At 48.6% G+C, this 19717-nt stretch overlaps 1 protein-coding gene across 12 annotated transcripts in view; it reads right to left on the reverse strand.

Annotated features, from left to right (window-relative positions):
- The window catches only part of JAKMIP3 (Janus kinase and microtubule interacting protein 3), a 201420-nt gene that overhangs the window by 65860 nt on the left and 115843 nt on the right, over positions 1-19717 (reverse strand). For 6 of the 12 annotated variants that reach the window (XM_029060706.2, XM_029060705.2, XM_029060707.2 and 3 more), the window contains exons 4-5: positions 15017-15232; positions 11390-11509 (exon numbers count right to left, since the gene is read on the reverse strand). In XM_029060706.2, the coding sequence (XP_028916539.1) occupies positions 11390-11509; positions 15017-15232 (336 nt within the window). The remainder of the gene's footprint in view (positions 1-11389; positions 11510-15016; positions 15233-19717) is intronic. The other 6 variants (XM_039911633.1, XM_029060715.2, XM_029060717.1 and 3 more) reach the window with 2 other exon arrangements.

Consider the following 19717-nt stretch of genomic DNA (forward strand, 5'->3'; position numbering starts at 1 on the left):
AATAATGATGATGATGGTCTTTGTTAAGCACTTACTACATGCCAAGCACTGTTCTAAGCACTGGGGTAAATACAAGGTAATCAGGTTGTCCCATGTGGGGCTCACAGTCTTCATCCCCATTTTACACATGAGGGAACTGAGGCACAGAGAAGTGAAGTGACTTGCCCGAAGTCACACAGAAGACAGGTGGTGGAGCCGGGATTAGAACCCATGACCTTCTGACTCCCAGGCCCCTGCTTTATCCAAACACCTGAATTTCTATTAATTTCTGTCTTCCTCTCTATACCGTAAGCTCCTTGTGAACGAAGGCTGTATCTGTTATATTGTGGTATTGTACTCTCCCACGCAATTATTCATTCATGCATTACTCGATTGCATTTATTGAGCTCCTACTGCGAGCAAAGCACTGTACTAGGCACTTGGGAGAGTACAAAATAACAATAAACAGACACATTCCCTTTCCACAAGGAACTCACAGTGTAGAGAGTCTACTGAATGCTCAGTAGAGTGCTCTGCACACAGTAAGCGCTCAATAAATACGCTTACTGAACTGACTGTTGGAGCCTGAACCTGCGGGGACCAAGGGACCTGCATGCAAAATCAGCGGCCCATCAATGGAAAGACCAGATGAAACAGTTATCGCCGCTGACCATCTCTCCTGAAACCGTTAATTTCTCAGAACTCGCCATGTCACCTCAATCCTCTTCCTCCTTTCGGCCCATCCCAAATTAACGTCCGTCTCCCCGTCTAGACCGTAAGCTCGTTGCGGGCGGGGGATTCTATCGTATTTATTGAGCGCTTACTATGGGCAGAGCGCTGTACTAAGTGTCCGTGATATGGAGAATGTGTTTATGGGGAGAAGCAGCCTGGCGTAGTGGCTACGGCCCGGGTCTGGGAGTCAGAAATTTGTTGGGCAAGCCACTTCACTTCTCTGTGCCTCAGTGACCTCATCTGTAAAATGGGGATTAAGACGGTGAGCCCCACGTGGGGCAACCTCATTGCCTCATATCTACCCCGGTGTTTAGAACAGTGCTTGGCACATAATAAGTACTTAACAAACACTATCATTATTATTATTATTATTTTTATTAGGAGATTTGAGCTCAAAGTTTAGAATATGTGGGCAGGGTGATAAAACCTAATCCCACAGCATTTATATCTAAGACCGCAATTTAATAATAATAATGATAATGTTGGTATTTGTTAAGCACTTACTATGTGCAGAGCACTGTTCTAAGCGCTGGGAGAGATACAGGGTAATCAGGTTGCCCCACGTGAGGCTCACAGTCTTCATCCCCATTTTACAGATGAGGCAACCGAGGCACAGAGAAGTGAAGTGACTTGCCCACAGTCACACAGCTGATAAGAGGAGGAGCCTGGATTCGAACCCATGACCTCTGACTCCCAAGCCCGGGCTCTTTCCACTGAGCCACGCTGCTGCTCCTTCGTTTTTAACTTCTGTTTTAACTTCTGTCTCCCCCTCTAGACTGTAAAGGAGCTACCACATCAACCAACCTTATTATACTGATCTCTCCCAAGTGTTTAGTACAGTGCGTGGCACTCAGTAAGCGCCCGAGAAATACCAACGATCGATTGATCGGTCGATCTAAAATACAGTCCTTTGGAAGACCGTCGGCTTCAAATCCCTATTTAAAGCTCACCTCCTCCAAGAAGCCTTCCCAGACTGAGCTCCCCCCTTTTCCCTCTGCTCCTCCCCCTCTCCCGTCCCACCCCCTCAGCACCGTACTCGTCCGCTCGACTGTATAGATCTTCATCACCCTATTTATTTTGTTTAATGAGATGTACATCACCCTGATTCTATTTATTTGCCATCGGTTTTCACGAGACGTTCTTCCCCTCGACTCTATCTATCGCCATCGTTCTCGTCCGTCCGTCTCCCCCGATCAGACCGTGAGCCCGTCAGACGGCAGGGACTGTCTCTATCTGTTACCGATTTGTCCATTCCAAGCGCTTGGTACAGTGCTCAGCACCTAGTAAGCGCTCAATAAATACTACTGAATGAATGAATGGTATTTACTGAGCCCTTATGCAGAGCACTGTGTTAAGCGCTTGGAGAACTAATTCTATTACCCTATTTTTGTTAATGAGATGTACATCACCTTGATTCTATTTATTTACCATTGTTTTAATGAGATGTTCATCCCCTCGATTCTATTTATTGCCATCGTTCCTGTCTGTCCGTCTCCCCCGATTAGACCGTGAGCCCGTCAGAGGGCAGGGACTGTCTCTATCTGTTACCGATCTGTACATTCCAAGCACTTGGTACAGTGCTCTGCACATAGTAAGCGCTCAATAAATACTATTGAATGAATGAATAATTCTAGGCACCGGCTGGACCCGTCTTGCCAACTGGCTTGAAGAAATGGGCTCCCCCCGCTACAATTTATGCGCTAGTTCTTCTGATCCTGTCGGGACTACTGACATGAATCAGGACATCCCTGGAGTTGGCAACCTCCTCATGCGCGGGGATCATGTCTACCAACTCTATCGTGCGTGGCTCAGTGGAAAGAGCCCGGGCTTGGGAGTCAAAGGGCATGGGTTTTAATCCCGACTCCGCCGCTTGCCAGCTGTATGACTGTGGGCAAGTCGTTTCACTTCTCTGCACCTCAGTTCCCTCATCTGTAAAATGGGGATGAAGACTGTGAGCCCCACGTGGGACAACCTGATCACCTTGTATCCCCCCAGTGCTTAGAACAGTACTTTGCACATAGTAAGCGCTTAACAAATGCCATCGTTATTATTAATATTATTAGTGGATATAGTTATGATCTAGTTTGTGAGAATCCCAGACCTAGCGGAAAGAGCATGGGCCTGGGAGTCAGAGGACCTAAATTCTAATCCTGACATTTGTCCGCTTCGCTACTTGGGGAAGCAGCGTGACTCAGTGGAAAGAGCCTGGGCTTCGGAGTCAGAGGTCATGGGTTCGACTCCCGGCTCTGTCACTTGTCAGCTGTGTGACTGTGGGCGAGTCACTTCACTTCTCTGGGCCTCAGTTCCCTCATCTGTAAAATGGGGATTAACTGTGAGCCTCACGCGGGACCACCTGATGACCCTGTATCTCCCCCAGCGCTTAGAACAGTGCTCTGCACATAGTAAGCGCTTAACAAATACCAACATTATTATTATTACTTGGGGCGAAACACGCAACTCCGCTGGGGCCGCAGTTTCCTCATCTGTAAAATGAGGATTCGATCCCATTTCCATCTACTTAGACTGCGAGTCCCATGTGGGCAGAGACTATGTCCAACCTGATCGTCTCGTATCTACCTCAGCGCTTAGAAAAGTGCACGAGACTCACAGTCTAAGGAGGAAGGACAACGGGTATTTAATCCCCATTTTACAGTTGAGGTAACGGAGGCGCAGAGAAGTTAAATACCTGGCCCAAGGTCACACAGCAGGCAATGGGTGAGAGCTGGGATTAGAACCTGGGTCCTCCGACTCCCACTCCTGTGGTCTTTCCCAGGAGAGGCCGGGCCGCTCCCGTGACCGTGCCTAATAACTCCGCTGTTAGAAGAGTGCTTGGCACATAGTAACCGCTTAACAAAACATCATCATTGTTACTACTTTACTCTCCCAGTGTAAATGTTCAATAACTACTGTTGATTAGTTGATGATAAATAATAACGATAATAATTGTAGCAATAATAACTGTACGATCTCTTAAGCGCTAACTACGTGCCGGGCACTGTACTAAGCACTGGGGTGGACACAAGTAAATCGGGTTGGACGCAGTCCCTGTCCCACGTGGGACTCACAGTCTCAATCCCCGTTTTATAGATGAGGTCACTGAGGCCCGGGGAAGTGAAGTGACCTTCCCAAGGTCACACAGTGGACAGGTGGCAGAGCCGGGATTAGAACCCACGACCTTCTGACTCCCAGGCCTGGGCTCTATTTGCTACGCCATGTTACGTCATGAGTTCTCCAAGGAGGAGTGAGTTCTCCAAGGGAGTGGGTACAGGGAGAAGGGGGCCCAGAATATATTCAGTGTGGCTCAGTGGAAAGAGAGCGGGCTTGGGAGTCAGAGGTCGCGCGTTCTAATTCCTGATCCTCCACATGTCAGCTGTGTGACTTTGGGCAAGTCACAACTTCGGTGCCTCAGTGACCTCATCTGTAAAATGGGGATTAAAACTGCGAGCCCCACCCGGGACAACCTGATCACCTTGTATCCCCCAGCGCTTAGAACGGTGCTTTGCACATAGTAAGCGCTTAACAAATAACACAATTTATTTTACTTATTTATATTCATATACTCTGCCATTTGCCCCGACCTGTAATTCATTTTAACGCCAACTCCCGCTCTGGCCTGAAATTTCTTTGTGGACAGAGTACGTGTCTACCGATTCTATTACACCATACCCTCCCGAGGGCTTATACCAATGCTCTGCACGAAATCAGCACTCAATAAATACCATCAATCGAATGATTGATTGCACGCCTGACTATGATAATCCGGGGAGGAGACTGGGTTTCGGTTCAAGATTTCGGATCTCCCATACGAGAGTAGAGACGCGAGGCTTGCTTTCCCAGTGATCCTTAAGTCACAGAGTATTTGGCGGCCTCTTTATTTCAAAATTAACATTCTCCTTCCGCTTCATCCGAGCTGCCTCTGCCCCCCAGGCTTCCCTCCGTGGCCTCCCGCCCGGGACGGCCACGCTGCTTCATTCATTCATTCAATCGTATTTATTGAGCACTTACTGCGTGCAGAGCACTGTACTGAGTGCTGGGAGAGTACAATTCGGCCGCTTCCTCCGGGTCCCCGAGGACCCTCCGTCCGGATCCTCTCCCACCGATCCTTCTCAACCTCTCAGCTGCCTTCGACCACCCCCTTCTCCAAAAACCTTTATCCAATCTCGGCTTCGCCGTCACCGTCCTCTCCTGGTTCTCCTCCTATGTCTCCGGCCGCTCATTCTCAGTGTCTTTCGCGGGCTCCTCCTCTGAGGTGAATGCTAAACTTCTCGCTGTACCTCCATCTCACCTATCTCGCCGTCTACTTCTCGTCCACATCCTGCCTCTGGCCTGGAACGCCCTCCCTCTTCATATCGGACAGATGATCACTCTTCACCCCCTTCAAAACCTTACTGAAGACACATCTCCTCCGGGAGGCCTTCCTTGACTGGGTCCTTCTTTCCTCTTCTCCTTCTCCCTGACTCGCTCCCTTAATTCATCCCCTCCCAGCCCCACACCACTTATGTGCATAATCTGTCATTTTATTTATTTATATTCATTCTATCAATCGTGTTTGGTGAGCACTTAGTTGACAAAACACTGTATTAAGAGCAGCCTGGCTCAGTGGAAAAAGCACGGGTTGGGGAGTCAGAGATCATGGGTACAAATCCCGGCTCCGCCGCTTGTCAGCTGTGTGACTTTGGGCCAGTCACTTCACTTCTCGGGGCCTCAGTGACCTCATCTGTAAAATGGGGATTAAGACTGTGAGCCCCACGTGGGACAACCTCATCACCTTGTATCCTCCCCAGTGCTTAGAACAGTGCTTTGCACATAGTAAGCACTTAACAAATGCCAACATTATTATTATTATTATTGGGAAAGTACAATATAACAACAGACACATTCCCTGCCCACAGTGAATTTATAGTCTAGATGAATGTCTGTCTCCCCCTCTAGACCGTAAGCCAGTTGTGGGCAGGGAATGTGTCCGTTATACTGTTATAGTGTCCTCTCCCAAGCGCTTAGTACAGTGCTCTGCACATGGTGAGCACTTAATAAATACAATCGACTGATGATCGATTGCCTCCCACCTCCTAACTGTGGGGCTGGTCTCTTAAGGTTCAGTTCTGGGTCCCCTTCCTTGCTCCACTACATCCGTTCCCTTGGAGGACTCCCACGGCTTCAACCCCCACCTCTACGCGGATGATTCCCAAAATTCCATCTGCAGCCCTGACCTCTCGCCTTCTCTGCAGGCTCACATTTTCTCCGACTTTCAGGACTTCAGGACACCTCGACCTGGATGTCCCGCCCACACCTCAAACGGATGATTCCCAAAACTCCAACTGCAGCCCTGACCTCTCTCCTTCTCTGCAGGCTCACATTTTCTCCGACTTTCAGGACTTCAGGACACCTCGACCTGGATGTCCCGCCCACCCCTCAAACGTAACATGCCCACAACAAAACTCCTCATCTTTCCAACCAAACCCGGTCCTCCCCCCGCATTTCCCATCACCGTAGACAACGACACCACCCTCCCCGTCTCACAAGCCTGTAATCTTGGCATTATCCCCAACTCGTCTCTGTCATTCAACCCACGTATCTGACTTGTCGCCAAATCCTGTCGGTTCAACATTCACGACACCACTAAAATCCACGCTTTCCTTTCCATCTGAACTGATACTCTGCTTACCCGAGGACTTATGTGAGCCCGTCATTGGGCAGGGATTGTCTCTGTCTGTTGCTGAATTGTACATTCCAAGCGCTTAGTAAAGTGCTCTGCACATAGTAAGCTCTACTACTGAATGAATGAATTTATCCTATCCCGCTTAGATTATTGCCTCAGGCTCCTCACTGACCTGCCTCCTGTCTCTCCCCACTCCAGTTCATGTTTCGAACTGGGTCCGAATCCCAGCTCTGCCACTTGTCAGCTGTGGGACTGTGGGCAAGTCACTTCACTTCTCTGGACCTCAGTTCCCTCATTTGTAAAATGGGGATTAAGACTGTGAGCCTCATGTGGGACAACCTGATCACCCTGTATCTACCCCATGCTTAGAACAGTGCTCTGCACAGAGTAAGCACTCAACAAATACCAACATTATTATTATTATATTTCACTCTCCTGCCCGGATTATTTCTCCACAGAATCGTTCAGTCCACCTCCGCATCAAACGGAAACTCCTCACCTTTGGCTTTTATGCTCTCCACCACCATACCCACCCCGACCTCACCTCGCTACCCTCCTTCTACAACCCAACCCGCTCACTTTGCTCCTCTAACGCCAATCTTCTCACTGTACCTCGCTCTCGACCATCTCTCCGCCGACCTCTTCCTCACCTCCTGCCTCTGGCCCGGACGTCCAGACCACTCTGACTTAATACTCGAGAAACACAATTTCTTGGTGAGGAAGGGAGTCCTACTAGTTGCCAGGGAACGTGTCTACCAACTCTGTTCTATTGTACTTTCTCAAGTGCTTAGTCGAGTGCTCCGCACAGAGTAAGCGCTCAACAAATATGCTTGATTGATTAGTTATTTCACTACTACTTGGGTGCCTGATCGGATTTCTTCAGAATGTTCCTTGCGGTCAAGGAAAATAATGATAATAATAATGTTGGTATTTGTTAAGTGCTTACTATGTGCAGAGCACTATTCTAAGTGCTGGGGTAGATAGAGGGTCATCAGGTTGTCCCACATGAGGCTCACAGTTAATCCCCATTTTACAGATGAGGTAAATGAGGCACAGAGAAGTTAAGTGACTTGTCCACAGTCACACAGCTGAATTTTGTTAATGAGGTATACATCACCTTGATTCTATTTATTTGCTATTGTTTTAATGAGATGTTCATCCCCTTGATTCTATTTATTGCTATGAGAAGCAGCGTGACTCATGAGAAGCAGCGTGGCTCAGTGGAAAGAGCATGGGCTTTGGAGTCAGAGCTCATGGGTTCGAATCCCAGCTCTGCCACTTGTCAGCTGTGTGACTGTGGGTGAGTCACTTCACTTCTCTGGGCCTCAGTTCCCTCATCTGTAAAATGGGGATTAAGACTGTGAGCCCCACGTGAGACAACCTGATTCCCCTGTGTCTACCCCAGCGCTTAGAACAGTGCTCTGCACATAGTAAGCACTTAACAAATACCAACATTATTGTTTTTGTCTGTCTCCCCCAATTAGACCGTAAGCCCGTCAAAGGGCAGGGACCGTCTCTATCTGTTACCGATTTGTACATTCCAAGCGCTTAATACAGTGCTCTGCACATAGTAAGCGCTCAATAAATACTATTGAATGAATGAATGAAGTGGCAGAGTTGGGATTCGAACCCATGACCTCTGACTCTGTAGCCCGGGCTCTTTCCACTGAGCCACACTGCTCGAAAATGTCTACCTGCTCTTTTTTAGGGTAATTTCCCGAGCACTTAGAACAGTGCTCTGCAAACAGTAAGCACTCAATAAATACGATGGAATGAATGAAGTGTTCAATAGATAAAATGAATCGATCGATTGGTTTAAATACACTGATTCCCCTTGCTGCGTGTGCACTTATTCTCTTCCAAACACCAGTAGCCCTTTCGTACCACTTGACTTACACACTCATTTAAGAATTACTCTTCCACACTGATGCTTTTCCATTTTTAATGGAAAGAGTATGTGGCTTAGTGGATAGGGTCCAGGCCCGGGAGTCAGAAGGACCCGCGTTCCAATCCCGGCTCTGCCACGGGGTCTGCTGTGGGACCCTGGGTAAGTCTCCTCTAGGCTGTGAGCTCATTGTGGGCAGGAATGTGCCTCTTTGCTGTTATACTGAACTCCCCCAAGCACACGGTGCAGTGCTTTGCACACAGTAAGCACTCAATAAATACAACTGAATGAATGAATGAATGAATGTAGAGAAGCAGCGTGGCTCAGTGGAAAGAGCCCGGGCTGAGGAGTCAGAGGTCATGCCTTCTAATCCCGGCTCCGCCACCTGTCAGCTGTGTGACTTTGGGGAAGTCACTTCACTTCTCGGTGCCTCGGCTACCTCATCTGTAAAACGGGGATTAAGACTGTGAGCCCCACGTGGGACAACCCGATGACCCCGGATCTACCCCGGCGCTTAGAACAGTGCTCTGCACATAGTAACCGCTTAACAAATACCAACATCATTATTATTATTTCCACACCTATCTGCTCTTTCCACTGGGCCACGCGGAGAAGCAGCGTGGCTCAGTGGAGAGAGCACGGGCTTTGGAGTCAGAGTTCATGGGTTCGAATCCCGGCTCGGCCACTTGTCAGCTGTGTGACTTTGGGCAAGTCACTTAACTTCTCTGGGCCTCAGTTCCCTCGTCTGTAAAATGGGGATGAAGACTGTGAGCCCCACTTGGGACAACCTGATTCCCCTGTGTCTACCCCAGCGCTTAGAACAGTGCTCGGCACATAGCAAGCGCTTAACAAATACCAACATTATTACCTATCTGCAAATAATTTTATGTCTGTCTCCCCCTACCAGATTGCAAGCTTCTTGAGGATACTTTGGGCAAGTCACTTCACCTCTCTGGGCCTCAGTTCCCTCATCTAATAATAATAATAATAATGTTGGTATCTGTTGAGCGCTTACTAAATGCAGAGCACTGTTCTAAGCACTGGGGGAGGTACAGGGTCATCAGGTTGTCCCACGTGAGGCTCACAGTTAATCCCCATTTTACAGATGAGGGAACTGAGGCCCAGAGAAGTGAAGTGACTCGCCCACAGTCACACAGCTGACAAGTGGCAGAGCCGGGAGTCGAACTCATGACCTCTGACTCCGAAGCCTGGGCTCTTGCCACCGAGCCACGTCGCTTCTCCCTACAAAGCGGGGATTCAATATCTCTTCTCCCTTCTATGGCGGCGGTGCCTGGATCTGATTACCTGGTAATTCATTCATTCAATCATATTTATTAAGCGCTTACTGTGTGCAGAGTACTGTACCAAGCCCTTGGGAAGTACAATCTATTACAGTGTTTGACACACAGTAAGCGCTTAACTAATATTGTTTCCCACAGCACTCACGTACATATAGGTAAATTATTTATTTGTATTAACATCTGTCTCCCTCTCTAGATTGCCAGCTCACTGTGGTCAGGGAACACGTCTAGCAACTCCGTTCTACTGTTCTCTCCCTCCCGCTTAGTACAGTGATCAGTACATAGTAAGCATAGAGAAGCAGCGTGGCGCAGTGGAAAGAGCACGGGCTTTGGAGTCAGGGCTCATGAGTTCAAATCCCAGCTCTGCCACTTGTCAGCTGTGTGACTGTGGGCAAGTCACTTAACTTCTCTGTGCCTCAGTTCCCTCATCTGTAAAATGGGGATTAAGACTGTGAGCCCCACGTGGGACAACCTGATTCCCCTGTGTCTACCCCAGCGCTTAGAACAGTGCTCGGCACATAGTAAGCGCTTAACAAATACCAACATTAGTATTATTATTATTATCACTCAATAAATACTCCTGATTGATTGATTCTAAATCTATCATCTCCTCCAAGGGCTTAGTCTGAGCAATGCTATTTACGAAGCACTCACTACGTGCCAAGCATCGTATTAAGCACTGGGACAGATACAAGACGATCACGTCGGACACAGTCCCACAGGGGGCGGGGCGGGGCTCTGCGCTCAGCCATCACCCAGTGAGTGTTCAATAAATCAAAATGATTGATTGAGAAGTAGTGTGGCCTAGTGGATAGAGCCCGGGTCTGGGAGTCAGAAGGACCTGGGTTCTAAAATCCCATCTCCGCCACATGTCTGCTGTGTGACCTCGGGCAAGTCGCTTCACTTCTCTGAGCCTCACTTTTCCTCATCTGTAACAGTGGAGATTAAGAGAGTGAGCCTCATGTGGGACAGGGACTGTGTCCAACCTGATTGACTTGTATTTATTCCAGTGCCTTAGAACAGAACCTGGCACCTAGTACGGGCTTAACAGGTACCGTGATTACTATTATTATTATTATTATCATTAAGGACCTGGATTCTAATCCTGGTTCTGCCACCTGTCTCCTGTGTGACCTTGGGCAAGTCACTTCATTTCTCTGGGCCTCAGATCCCTCATCTGTAAAATGGGGATTGAGACTGTGAGCCCCAAGTGGGAAAGGGACTATGTCCCACCGTGGCTTAGTGGAAGGAGCCCGGGCTTGGGGGTCAGAGGTCCTGGGTGGCTCAGTGGAAAGAGCATGGGCTTTGGAGTCAGAGGTCATGAGTTCGAATCCCAGCTCTGCCACTTGTCAGCTGTGTGACTGTGGGCAAGTCACTTAACTTCTCTGGGCCTCAGTTACCCCATCTGTAAAATGGGGATTAAGACTGTGAGCCCCCTGTGGGACAACCTGATTCCCCCGTGTCTCCCCCAGCGCTTAGAACAGTGCTCTGCACATAGTAAGCGCTTAACAAATACCAACATTATTATTAATCCCAGCTCTGCCACTGGTCAGCAGTGTGACTTTGGGCAAGTCACTTCACTTCTCTGGGCCTCAGTTCCCTCATCTGTAAAATGGGGATGAAGACTGTGAGCCCCACGTGGGACAACCTGATCACCTTGTATCTACCTTAGCACTTGGAACAGTGCTTGGCACATAATAAGCACTTAACAAATACCACCATCTACCTTGGTGCTTAATACAGTGCCCGGCACATAGTAAGCGCTTAACAAATCCCATAAAGGAAAAACGACTGACTAACGCTTGATTAATTGAATGACACGTGACTACTTACCAGTTCGTTTCTTTCTTCTGACAGTAGGGCATTGCGATCTTCCAGCTTCCTGATGATCGCGCTCAATTCGGCAATTTTCAGCTGGAAGCGGCGGGCGTCTTTCTCATCCAACTGCTGTTCCTAAAACAAAAATCAACTGCAAATAACTGGACATCGACCGAGGCCCCGCAGACGTTTCCGAACCCTCGGACCTCCTCTCTGCGACATCCGCCCTGTTCTCCTGCCGCGTCCTCGCCGGGGGAAGAGAGCGAGCCAAACCTCTGGGACAATGGGGCGCGACACATTGCAAGATGAGAAAGAGAAACTTAAGGGAGGAATGGAGGAGAGAGTGCGCAACATGCCGCAAGAGAAAGATGCAGAATTCATATCCACAAATGGTGAGCTGGGAGACACGAGAAAAGCGTTGAAAACCTGTGCTGTGTTTCCACATAGGCCACGGTCAACCTGACGGTGTCGTCTCATTTCCCACAGCACTGAGGTGCATATCGGCAAATGATTTATTTATATTGATGTCTGCTCCCCCTCTAATGATAATAATGATATTTGTTAAGTGCTTACTATGTGCCAGGCACTGTACTAAGCACTGAATGCAAGCTCACTGAGGGCAGGGAACGTGTCTACCAACTGTGTTGTATTTCCCCTCTGTGTCCAACCCAATTACCTTGTACTTATCCCAGTGTTTAGAACAGTGCCTGGTACATAGTAAGTGCTTAACAAGCACCGTTATTATTATCATTATTATTATTCCCTCCCAAGCACTTAGTACAGTGCTCTGCACAGAGTAAGCACTCAGAAAGGGAACTCTTTTGTGGAAAGTAACTTCACAGAGAACCGTTTTTGTTGTTCGGAGCCCTGACAGGTTTCCTCTTCACAGAGCGAGGCACCAATTTACCACTTACAAGGTCCCTCGAAAGGCCACTGGGATTTGACTAAGCCCCCTTTTCCTTTCTCCCACTCCCTTCTGCGTCGCCCTGACTTACTCCCTTTATTCATCCCCCCTCCCAGCCCCACACCACTTACGTCCATATCTGTCATTTATTTATTTCTGTTATTATCTGTGTTCCCCTCTAGTTTATAAGCTCGTTCGGGGCAGGGAACGTGTCTGTTATTCTGTCATACTGTATTCTCCCAAACGCTCAATACAGTGCTCTGCACACAATTTATTTACTATATCTGTAATTTATTTATTTATATTAACGTCCGTCTCCCTCCTAGACTGTAAGCTCGTTGTGGGCAGGGAATGTGTCTGTTGTACGGTTATATTGTAGCCTCCTAATACAGTGCTCGGCACACAGTTTATTAATTATATCTGTAATTTATTTATTTATATGAACATCTGCCTCCTCCTCTAGACTGTAAGCTCGTTGCGGGGAGGGAACGTGCCTGTTTATTGTTCTATGATACTCTCCCAAGCGCTCAGTACAGTGCTCTGCACACACTAAGGGCTCAATAAATACGACTGAATTGGATGAAGTAAGCACTCCATAAATACGATCGATTGATTGGCTCCTAAACCAGGAAAACCTCGTTCATTCCATCCCAGGATCTCCCTGGAGCTAATCCGGGAGTGTTACAGATAGCATTCGGGGAGAAGATGTGATTCTTATCCCGCTGAACAGATTGGCGATTCAAACGAACCAACGTACTACATCACGGTGCTACGATCAGACCAAACGTAAATGCCGTCTTGGACTGAAAGGCGACGAGCCAGCGTCCGTGTTCTTAACCAAATCGCTCAAGGTTCCTCATTCGAGAGGGGCGGGAGAGGCGGGGAACGAACAACCGAACGGATTTGAGTTTCGGCTCCAGACGGGCTGGGTTTCTCCCCTGCCCGAGAAAAACGTGGAATCGTTCAAGGGCAACCTCGACGAGGGCCAACCGTGTGGGAAAAGGTTATCGTAGGCTGCTGACGGGGGAGGCTGAAAATCCTTCCTCTAATTAGCAGATCAAAGCAGAAGCGGAGAGATGGCAGAATCACACAGAAAGCTGTTAGAAAAAAAGTGATTTCAATGGAGTGCCAGAAAATCCTGTGTATGTCATGAAAAGCACAGGACGTGGGAGGAGGAAGCCAGGCTCCTAAAAGTCTCCTAAGAAATGAGCTAAATGAAATACCGACAGCTTAATGATAACTCGCATCGCTCCCCTTGCCGGGCCTCTGGACTGAAAGCTCCTTATGGGCAGGGACCGGATCTACGAACTCTACTGAATTTATTTTTTGAAGTGTATTTGTTGAGTGCTTACTCTGTTTCAGACACTGTATGAAGCGCTGGGGTAGGTTCGAGCCAATCGGGTTGGACACAGCCCCTGTCCCACATGGGGCTCACAGTCTTCATCCCCATTTTGCAGATGAGGTAACTGAGGCCCAGAGAAGTAAAGGGATTTGCCCCAAGTCACACGGAGGACAAGTGGCGGAGCCGGGATTAGAACCCAGGTCCTTCTGTCTCCCGGGCCCGGGCTCTAACCACTAGCCCACGCTGCTTCTCCTGGCGGGCCAGCGATCGGATCTATCAACCCTGTTGGATCGTGCTCTCCCAAGCGCTCGGTGCAGTGCTCCGCACACGGTAAGCGCTCGGTGACCACCACTGGATGATTGACGGGGACTCCCCCAAGTGCTCGCTCCAGTGCTCTGCCTACTTGTTCTGTCGCCCGTCTACTGGTTTTGTTTTGCTGTCTGTCTTCCCCCTTCTAGACTGTGAGCCCATTGTTGGGGAGGGATCGTCTCTGTCTGTTGCCGAATTGGACTTTCCAAGCACTTAGTTCAGTGCTCCGCACACGGTAAGCGCTCAATAAATACGACTGAGTGAATGAATACTGTAAGCGTCCAATAAATACCGCTGATAGATCGAGCGCTTTCATTTGGCCAAAGCGAAGTTTTACCTCGGCCACACCCCCAGGATGCCGAGAGCAGCGGGGGTTATTATCCCCCTATCCCAGATGAGGAAACTGAGGTCCCAGAGAGGTTAAGGCTGAGGCCTCCCGCCTCCCCGTCCCGTGCTCTTTCCACTAGGAGAACCGCGACAAGCAGTGGAGCCGTTCCAACTGAACTCGGAGGTCTCGGGAGGAGGAGGGTGAACCGTTAACCTGCTTTCCCTTGGAAAACCGTCTTTGCCAACTGGGAGACTCCCACCAGCTTCCCGGGAAGCCCGGAGTCCCCAAGGGGACGCGTATCAATCGGGCGGGAAGCTCTGGTCACCTATGAACAACGGACCGAGACCAGCGTCCAAGCCACGTCAGCCGCTAACCGGGGGGTGGACCGTGTATACCGTCTCGGTTGGATCTGTCCTCTCCCGAGCGCTCAGTACAGGGCTCTGCACACAGTAAGCGCTCAGTACATAGCACCGATTAACGGGTTCGTCCCCGGAGGAAACCCGACGGCAACCCCGCGAAACCAGGGGCCCGACCTCTCCTGAGGTGAAATTTGGAGGTGGACTCGTCTACCCTCCCGAGGGGAGAGTCGTTACATCCACCCCCAGAGGCGTCGATCGCCTTTCTCCAGATTCCCAAGGGAAAGCTGTTGCTTGATGGGAGCTCATCAAGATGGGGGTGGAGGGGTGGGGGACGACGGGAGGGACGGGGAGGACCCTCTCTTTCTGCCCACTTGGGAGAAGACCACGAGAAAGTGCTTACGGGACTTCCTGAATGATCTGAAGCATCTCCAGAAGCACCCGGATAAGGAAGTTCCCTTTTGGGGCTGCTTAGAAGCCGATCAGACTCTTTGACCTGGGCAAGTTGTTCATCTAAAGCCTCCTTTTGAAGCTGGAGTCTCTGAGCATGCCCGACTTGAACCCCTAACTCTCTTTCCAGCACGAAGACTGCTCTGTCTTTAAATTTGATCTCCTCCATCTACAAGGAGAACAGAACAGAATCACACACACGCAAGCAGGGTAGAGATCTGTGGTTACCATAGAAACTGGGAAAGCATCTTCAGGGGTACCTAGGCAACCACGACACAGGCGTTTTTATGGCTCTGATCTCACGTGACGGAGAAAAAGGAACCTTTGAGCAAAAGAAAAAGAGTCAATGGATCTTTCGTTCTGCTGAGGGAAACTGCGCTGTTCCGTTCTTTTCGACTGGACTCTTTGGACCGAAGAGTTCGCCCAAATGATTGAGTTTGCGTCGACTATTCCGAACCGCACGGGTCTTTATATTATGCTTGGAATTACCGCGGTCGGAGTCTCGCTACAGAATTCATCCGGCCTACGTCATCACCCTGGTGAGACACAGTCCTTTAAGAGCATTTCCTGAGGTTAACTCCCTTTTCTAATTTTCTGACCCAAAACGTTTGACTATCGGGACACCCCAAGTGTACGTATACCCAACAGGAAATGTGGAGCGACAAGGATTTGTTTTTTCCCCAAACAGCCTTTCCATCTTTTCCAAATGTGGTCACTGTCAACCTCAGAATTCACCCTTTCTCGATATCTTTGTCATCCCAAAAGGCCATATCTTTCCACATAAGCAACGTGTGATTCAAGGTCCGAGAGCAGTCCTCTTGACTCTATTTATTGCCATCGTTCTCGTCCGCCCGTCTCCCCCGATTAGACCGTAAGCCCGTCAAAGGGCAGGGACCGTCTCTATCTGTTGCCGATTTGTACATTCCGAGCGCTTAGTACAGTGCTCTGCACATAGTAAGCGCTCAATAAATACTATTGAATGAATGAATGAAAGCAGTCTGACATCAGAGGTCCTCTTGGCAGGGATCGCATCTACCGATTCTATTGCGCGGTCCTCTCTCGACTGCTTAGTACAGTGCTCCGCACCCGGTAAGTGCTCAATACATACCCCCGATCGACGGATAGCTTTAGACCAGGAGAGGATGAGGAAAAAGGATTCCATTGGGAATGGCAGCTGCAAATTTGAAGTTGCGACAAAATCATTTCGGCGGCGGAGAGAGTCTGGCGGTCCGACTGCCGATCGCTTTCCCTCACGCTCATCGTTTAGTCAGCCAACTAAAGATAGTGATTTCTTCGATTCTTTGTTCCTAACCTATCGCCCGAATCTGTTATTTATTTTAAGATCTGTCCTCCCTCGTACACGGTCAGCTCCTTGTGGGCAAGGGACCGTGTCTAGCAACCATTCTATCAGTGGTCTTTATTAAGCACTTACTGTGTGCAGAGCACTCTGCTCAGTGCTTGGAAGAGAACGATACAACAGAGTCTGGTAGACGTGATCGCTGTCCACAAGAAGCTTACAGTCCACGGGGGGGGGGGGAACGGACATTAAAATAAACGACAGGAGAAATAGTATAAGTTTATTTACATACCCGCTGGGGTGAGTATCAAAAAATAATAATAATAATGATGGCATTTATTAAGCCCTTACTATGTGCCAGGCACTGTTCTAAGCCCTGGGGGTAGGTACAGGGTAATCAAGTCGTCCCATGTGGGGCTCACAGTTTTAATCTCTAGTTTACAGATGAGGTAACTGAGGCACAGAGAGAAGTGTAGGGGCTTGCCCAAGGTCACACAGCAGACAAGTGGCGAAGCCGGGATGAGAATCCACGTCCTCTGACTCCCAAGCCCGGGCTCTTTCCACTAAACCCCGCTGCTTCTCAAAGTACTTCTGTACAGCCAAGTACATAATTGAAATGGAGGGGAAATATGGGTTTTTGAGGACTGGGGAGATTATAATAAGTGTGGCATTTGTTAAGCGCTTACTATGTGTCAGGCACCGTTCTAAGCGCCGGGGTAGATACAGGCTAATTGGGTTGGACGCAGTCCCCGTCCTACATGGGGCTCACAGTCTTCATCCTCATTTTACAGATGAGGTGACTGAGGTCCAGAGAAGTGAAGTGACTTGCCCAAAGTCACACAGCAGACAAGAGGTGGAGCCAGAATTCGAACCCAGATCCTTCTGACTCCCAGGCCCGTGCTCTATCCACTAGGCCACCCTGCTTCTCTAGTAAAGGACTGAATGCTTTTTCAGAAAAATGACCCAGGCAGCAGAGGGAAGGATGGACTGGATTGGGAAGAAATGGGATGCGGGAAGACTTTAAGCCCATTGTGGGCAGCGACTGTCTCTCGTTATTGCTGTATTGTACTTTCCAAGTGCTTAGTAGAGTGCTCTGCCCATAGTAAGCACTCAATAAATACGATTGAATGAAGGTCAGTGAAGAGGTGATGAATGTTTCTGTGACCGATTTGTATATTCCAAGCGTTTAGTACAGTGCTCTGCACATAGTAAGCGCTCAATAAATACTATTGAATGAATGAATGATGAATCAATGAAGGTCAGTGATGCAGTGATAAAGGCAGGAAATGATAGATTTTAGAACTGTTTTGAAAACAGAATGGTAAGGATTTCATGAGAGATTTAACACGTGGGTTGAATGAGACAGATGAGTAGAGGATATTGGCAACATTACAGGCCTGTGAGACAGAGAAGATGGTGGTGCTGTCTACAGTAATGAGAAACACAGGGCAAGGTGAGGAGTTCTCCCCCTCTTGACTGTAAGTTTGTTATGGGCAGGATTGTGTCTGTTTGCTGTCATACTGTACTCTCCCAAGCGCTTAGTACAGTGCTTTGCACACAGTAAGCACTCAATAAATAAGACTGAATGAATAAATGCGTTCGGTTTTGGACAAAGTCCGTTTGAGGTGTTGGTGGGACATTCACGTAGAGATGTCCTAACTGTAGGAGGAAACATCAGCCTGCAGAAAAGAAGCAGACGACAGGGCTGGAGACACCGTTTTTTTTTTTAATTTACGGTAATGATACACGCTTACTACATACCAGGCACTATACTGAGCGCTGGAGTGGTTACGAGATAATCAGATTGGACACGGTCCCTGACTCACAGAGGGCTCAGAGTCTTAATCCCCATCTTCTAGTTGAGATTACTTAGGCGCAGAATAATGAAGTGTCAAGTGGTAGAGCCAGGATTAGAATTGAGATCTAATCGCAGATCTGTGCTCTTTTTACCAGGCCACTCTGTTCCTCGAGATGTGGGATTTATTTTAATGTCTACCTCCTCCTGTAGACTGTAAGCCCTTGGGGGCGTCTACCAACTCTGTGGTACTGGATTTAGACTGTGAGCCCATGAGGGCGAGGTATCGGCGAGAAGCAGGGCTTAGTGGATAGAACCCAGGCCTGGGAGTCAGAAGGATGTGGGTTCTAATCTCGGGCCCGCCACGAGTCTGCTGTATGACCTGGGGTGAGTCATTTCACTTCTCTGGGCCTCACTTCCCTCATCTGGAAAATGGGGATGAAGAGTGCGAGCCCCATGCGGGACAGGCAATGTGTCCATCGCCATTAATCTGTATCTACCCCAGAGTTTAGAACAGTGCTTGGTACATAAAAAGTGCTTAATAATAATAATAATGATGATGGCATTTGTTACGCGCTTACATTGTGCCAAGCACTATTCTAAGCACCGGGGGGGGATACAGGGTGATAGGTTGGCTCACGTGGGGCTCAGAGTCTTAATCCCCATTTTACAGATGAGGTCACTGAGGCTCAGAGAAGTGAAGGGCCTTGCCCAAAGTCACACAGCTGACAAGTGGCGGAGCCGGGATTAGAACCCACGACCTCTGACTCCCAAGGCCGTGCTCTGTCCACTGAGCCGTGCTATTATACTGTCCAACCTGATTATCTTGTATCTACTCTGGCACCTAGAACAGGGCTTGGCCCGTAGTAAGCGTTTAACCAACACACTCATTATTATTATTACTTTTCCAAACACTTAATACAGTGCTCTGCCCAGAATAAACACTACCAAACACCATCGTACGAGTGATTGATTTTGTAATACCAAGAAGCGGCATGGCTTAGAGGTTAGAGCCCAGGCCTGGGCATCAGGTCATGGGTTCCAATCCTGACCCCGCCACTTGTCTGCTGTGTGACCTTGGGCCGGCCACTTCACTTCTCTGCGCCTCAGTTACCTCATCTGGAAAACGGGGAATAAGACGGTGAGCCCCACTTGGGACAGGAACTGTGTCCATCCTGATTAATTTGTATCTACCCCAGCGCTTAGAACAGTCCTTGGCACATAATAAGTGCTTAACAGATACTATAATAATTATTATTAAATATGAGGCAACACCCCAAAATGTCAAAGATGAATAAGACTTTCAGATTGTAAACTCCTTAAGGACAGTGAATGGGTGTCATGTTTCTGGTAAATATCCTCAGTGCTTAGTTCGTTCATTCACTCAATCGTATTTATTCATTCATTCATTCAATAGTATTTATTGAGCGCTTACTATGTGCAGAGCACTGTACTAAGTGCTTGGAATGTACAATTCGGTAACAGATAGAGACAATCCCTGCCCAACGACAGGCTCACAGTCTAAACGGGGGAGACAGACAAGAAAACACAACAGAACAAAA

This window comes from Ornithorhynchus anatinus, chromosome 3 (genome assembly GCF_004115215.2).
Source record: "Ornithorhynchus anatinus isolate Pmale09 chromosome 3, mOrnAna1.pri.v4, whole genome shotgun sequence".
NCBI lineage: Eukaryota > Metazoa > Chordata > Mammalia > Monotremata > Ornithorhynchidae > Ornithorhynchus > Ornithorhynchus anatinus.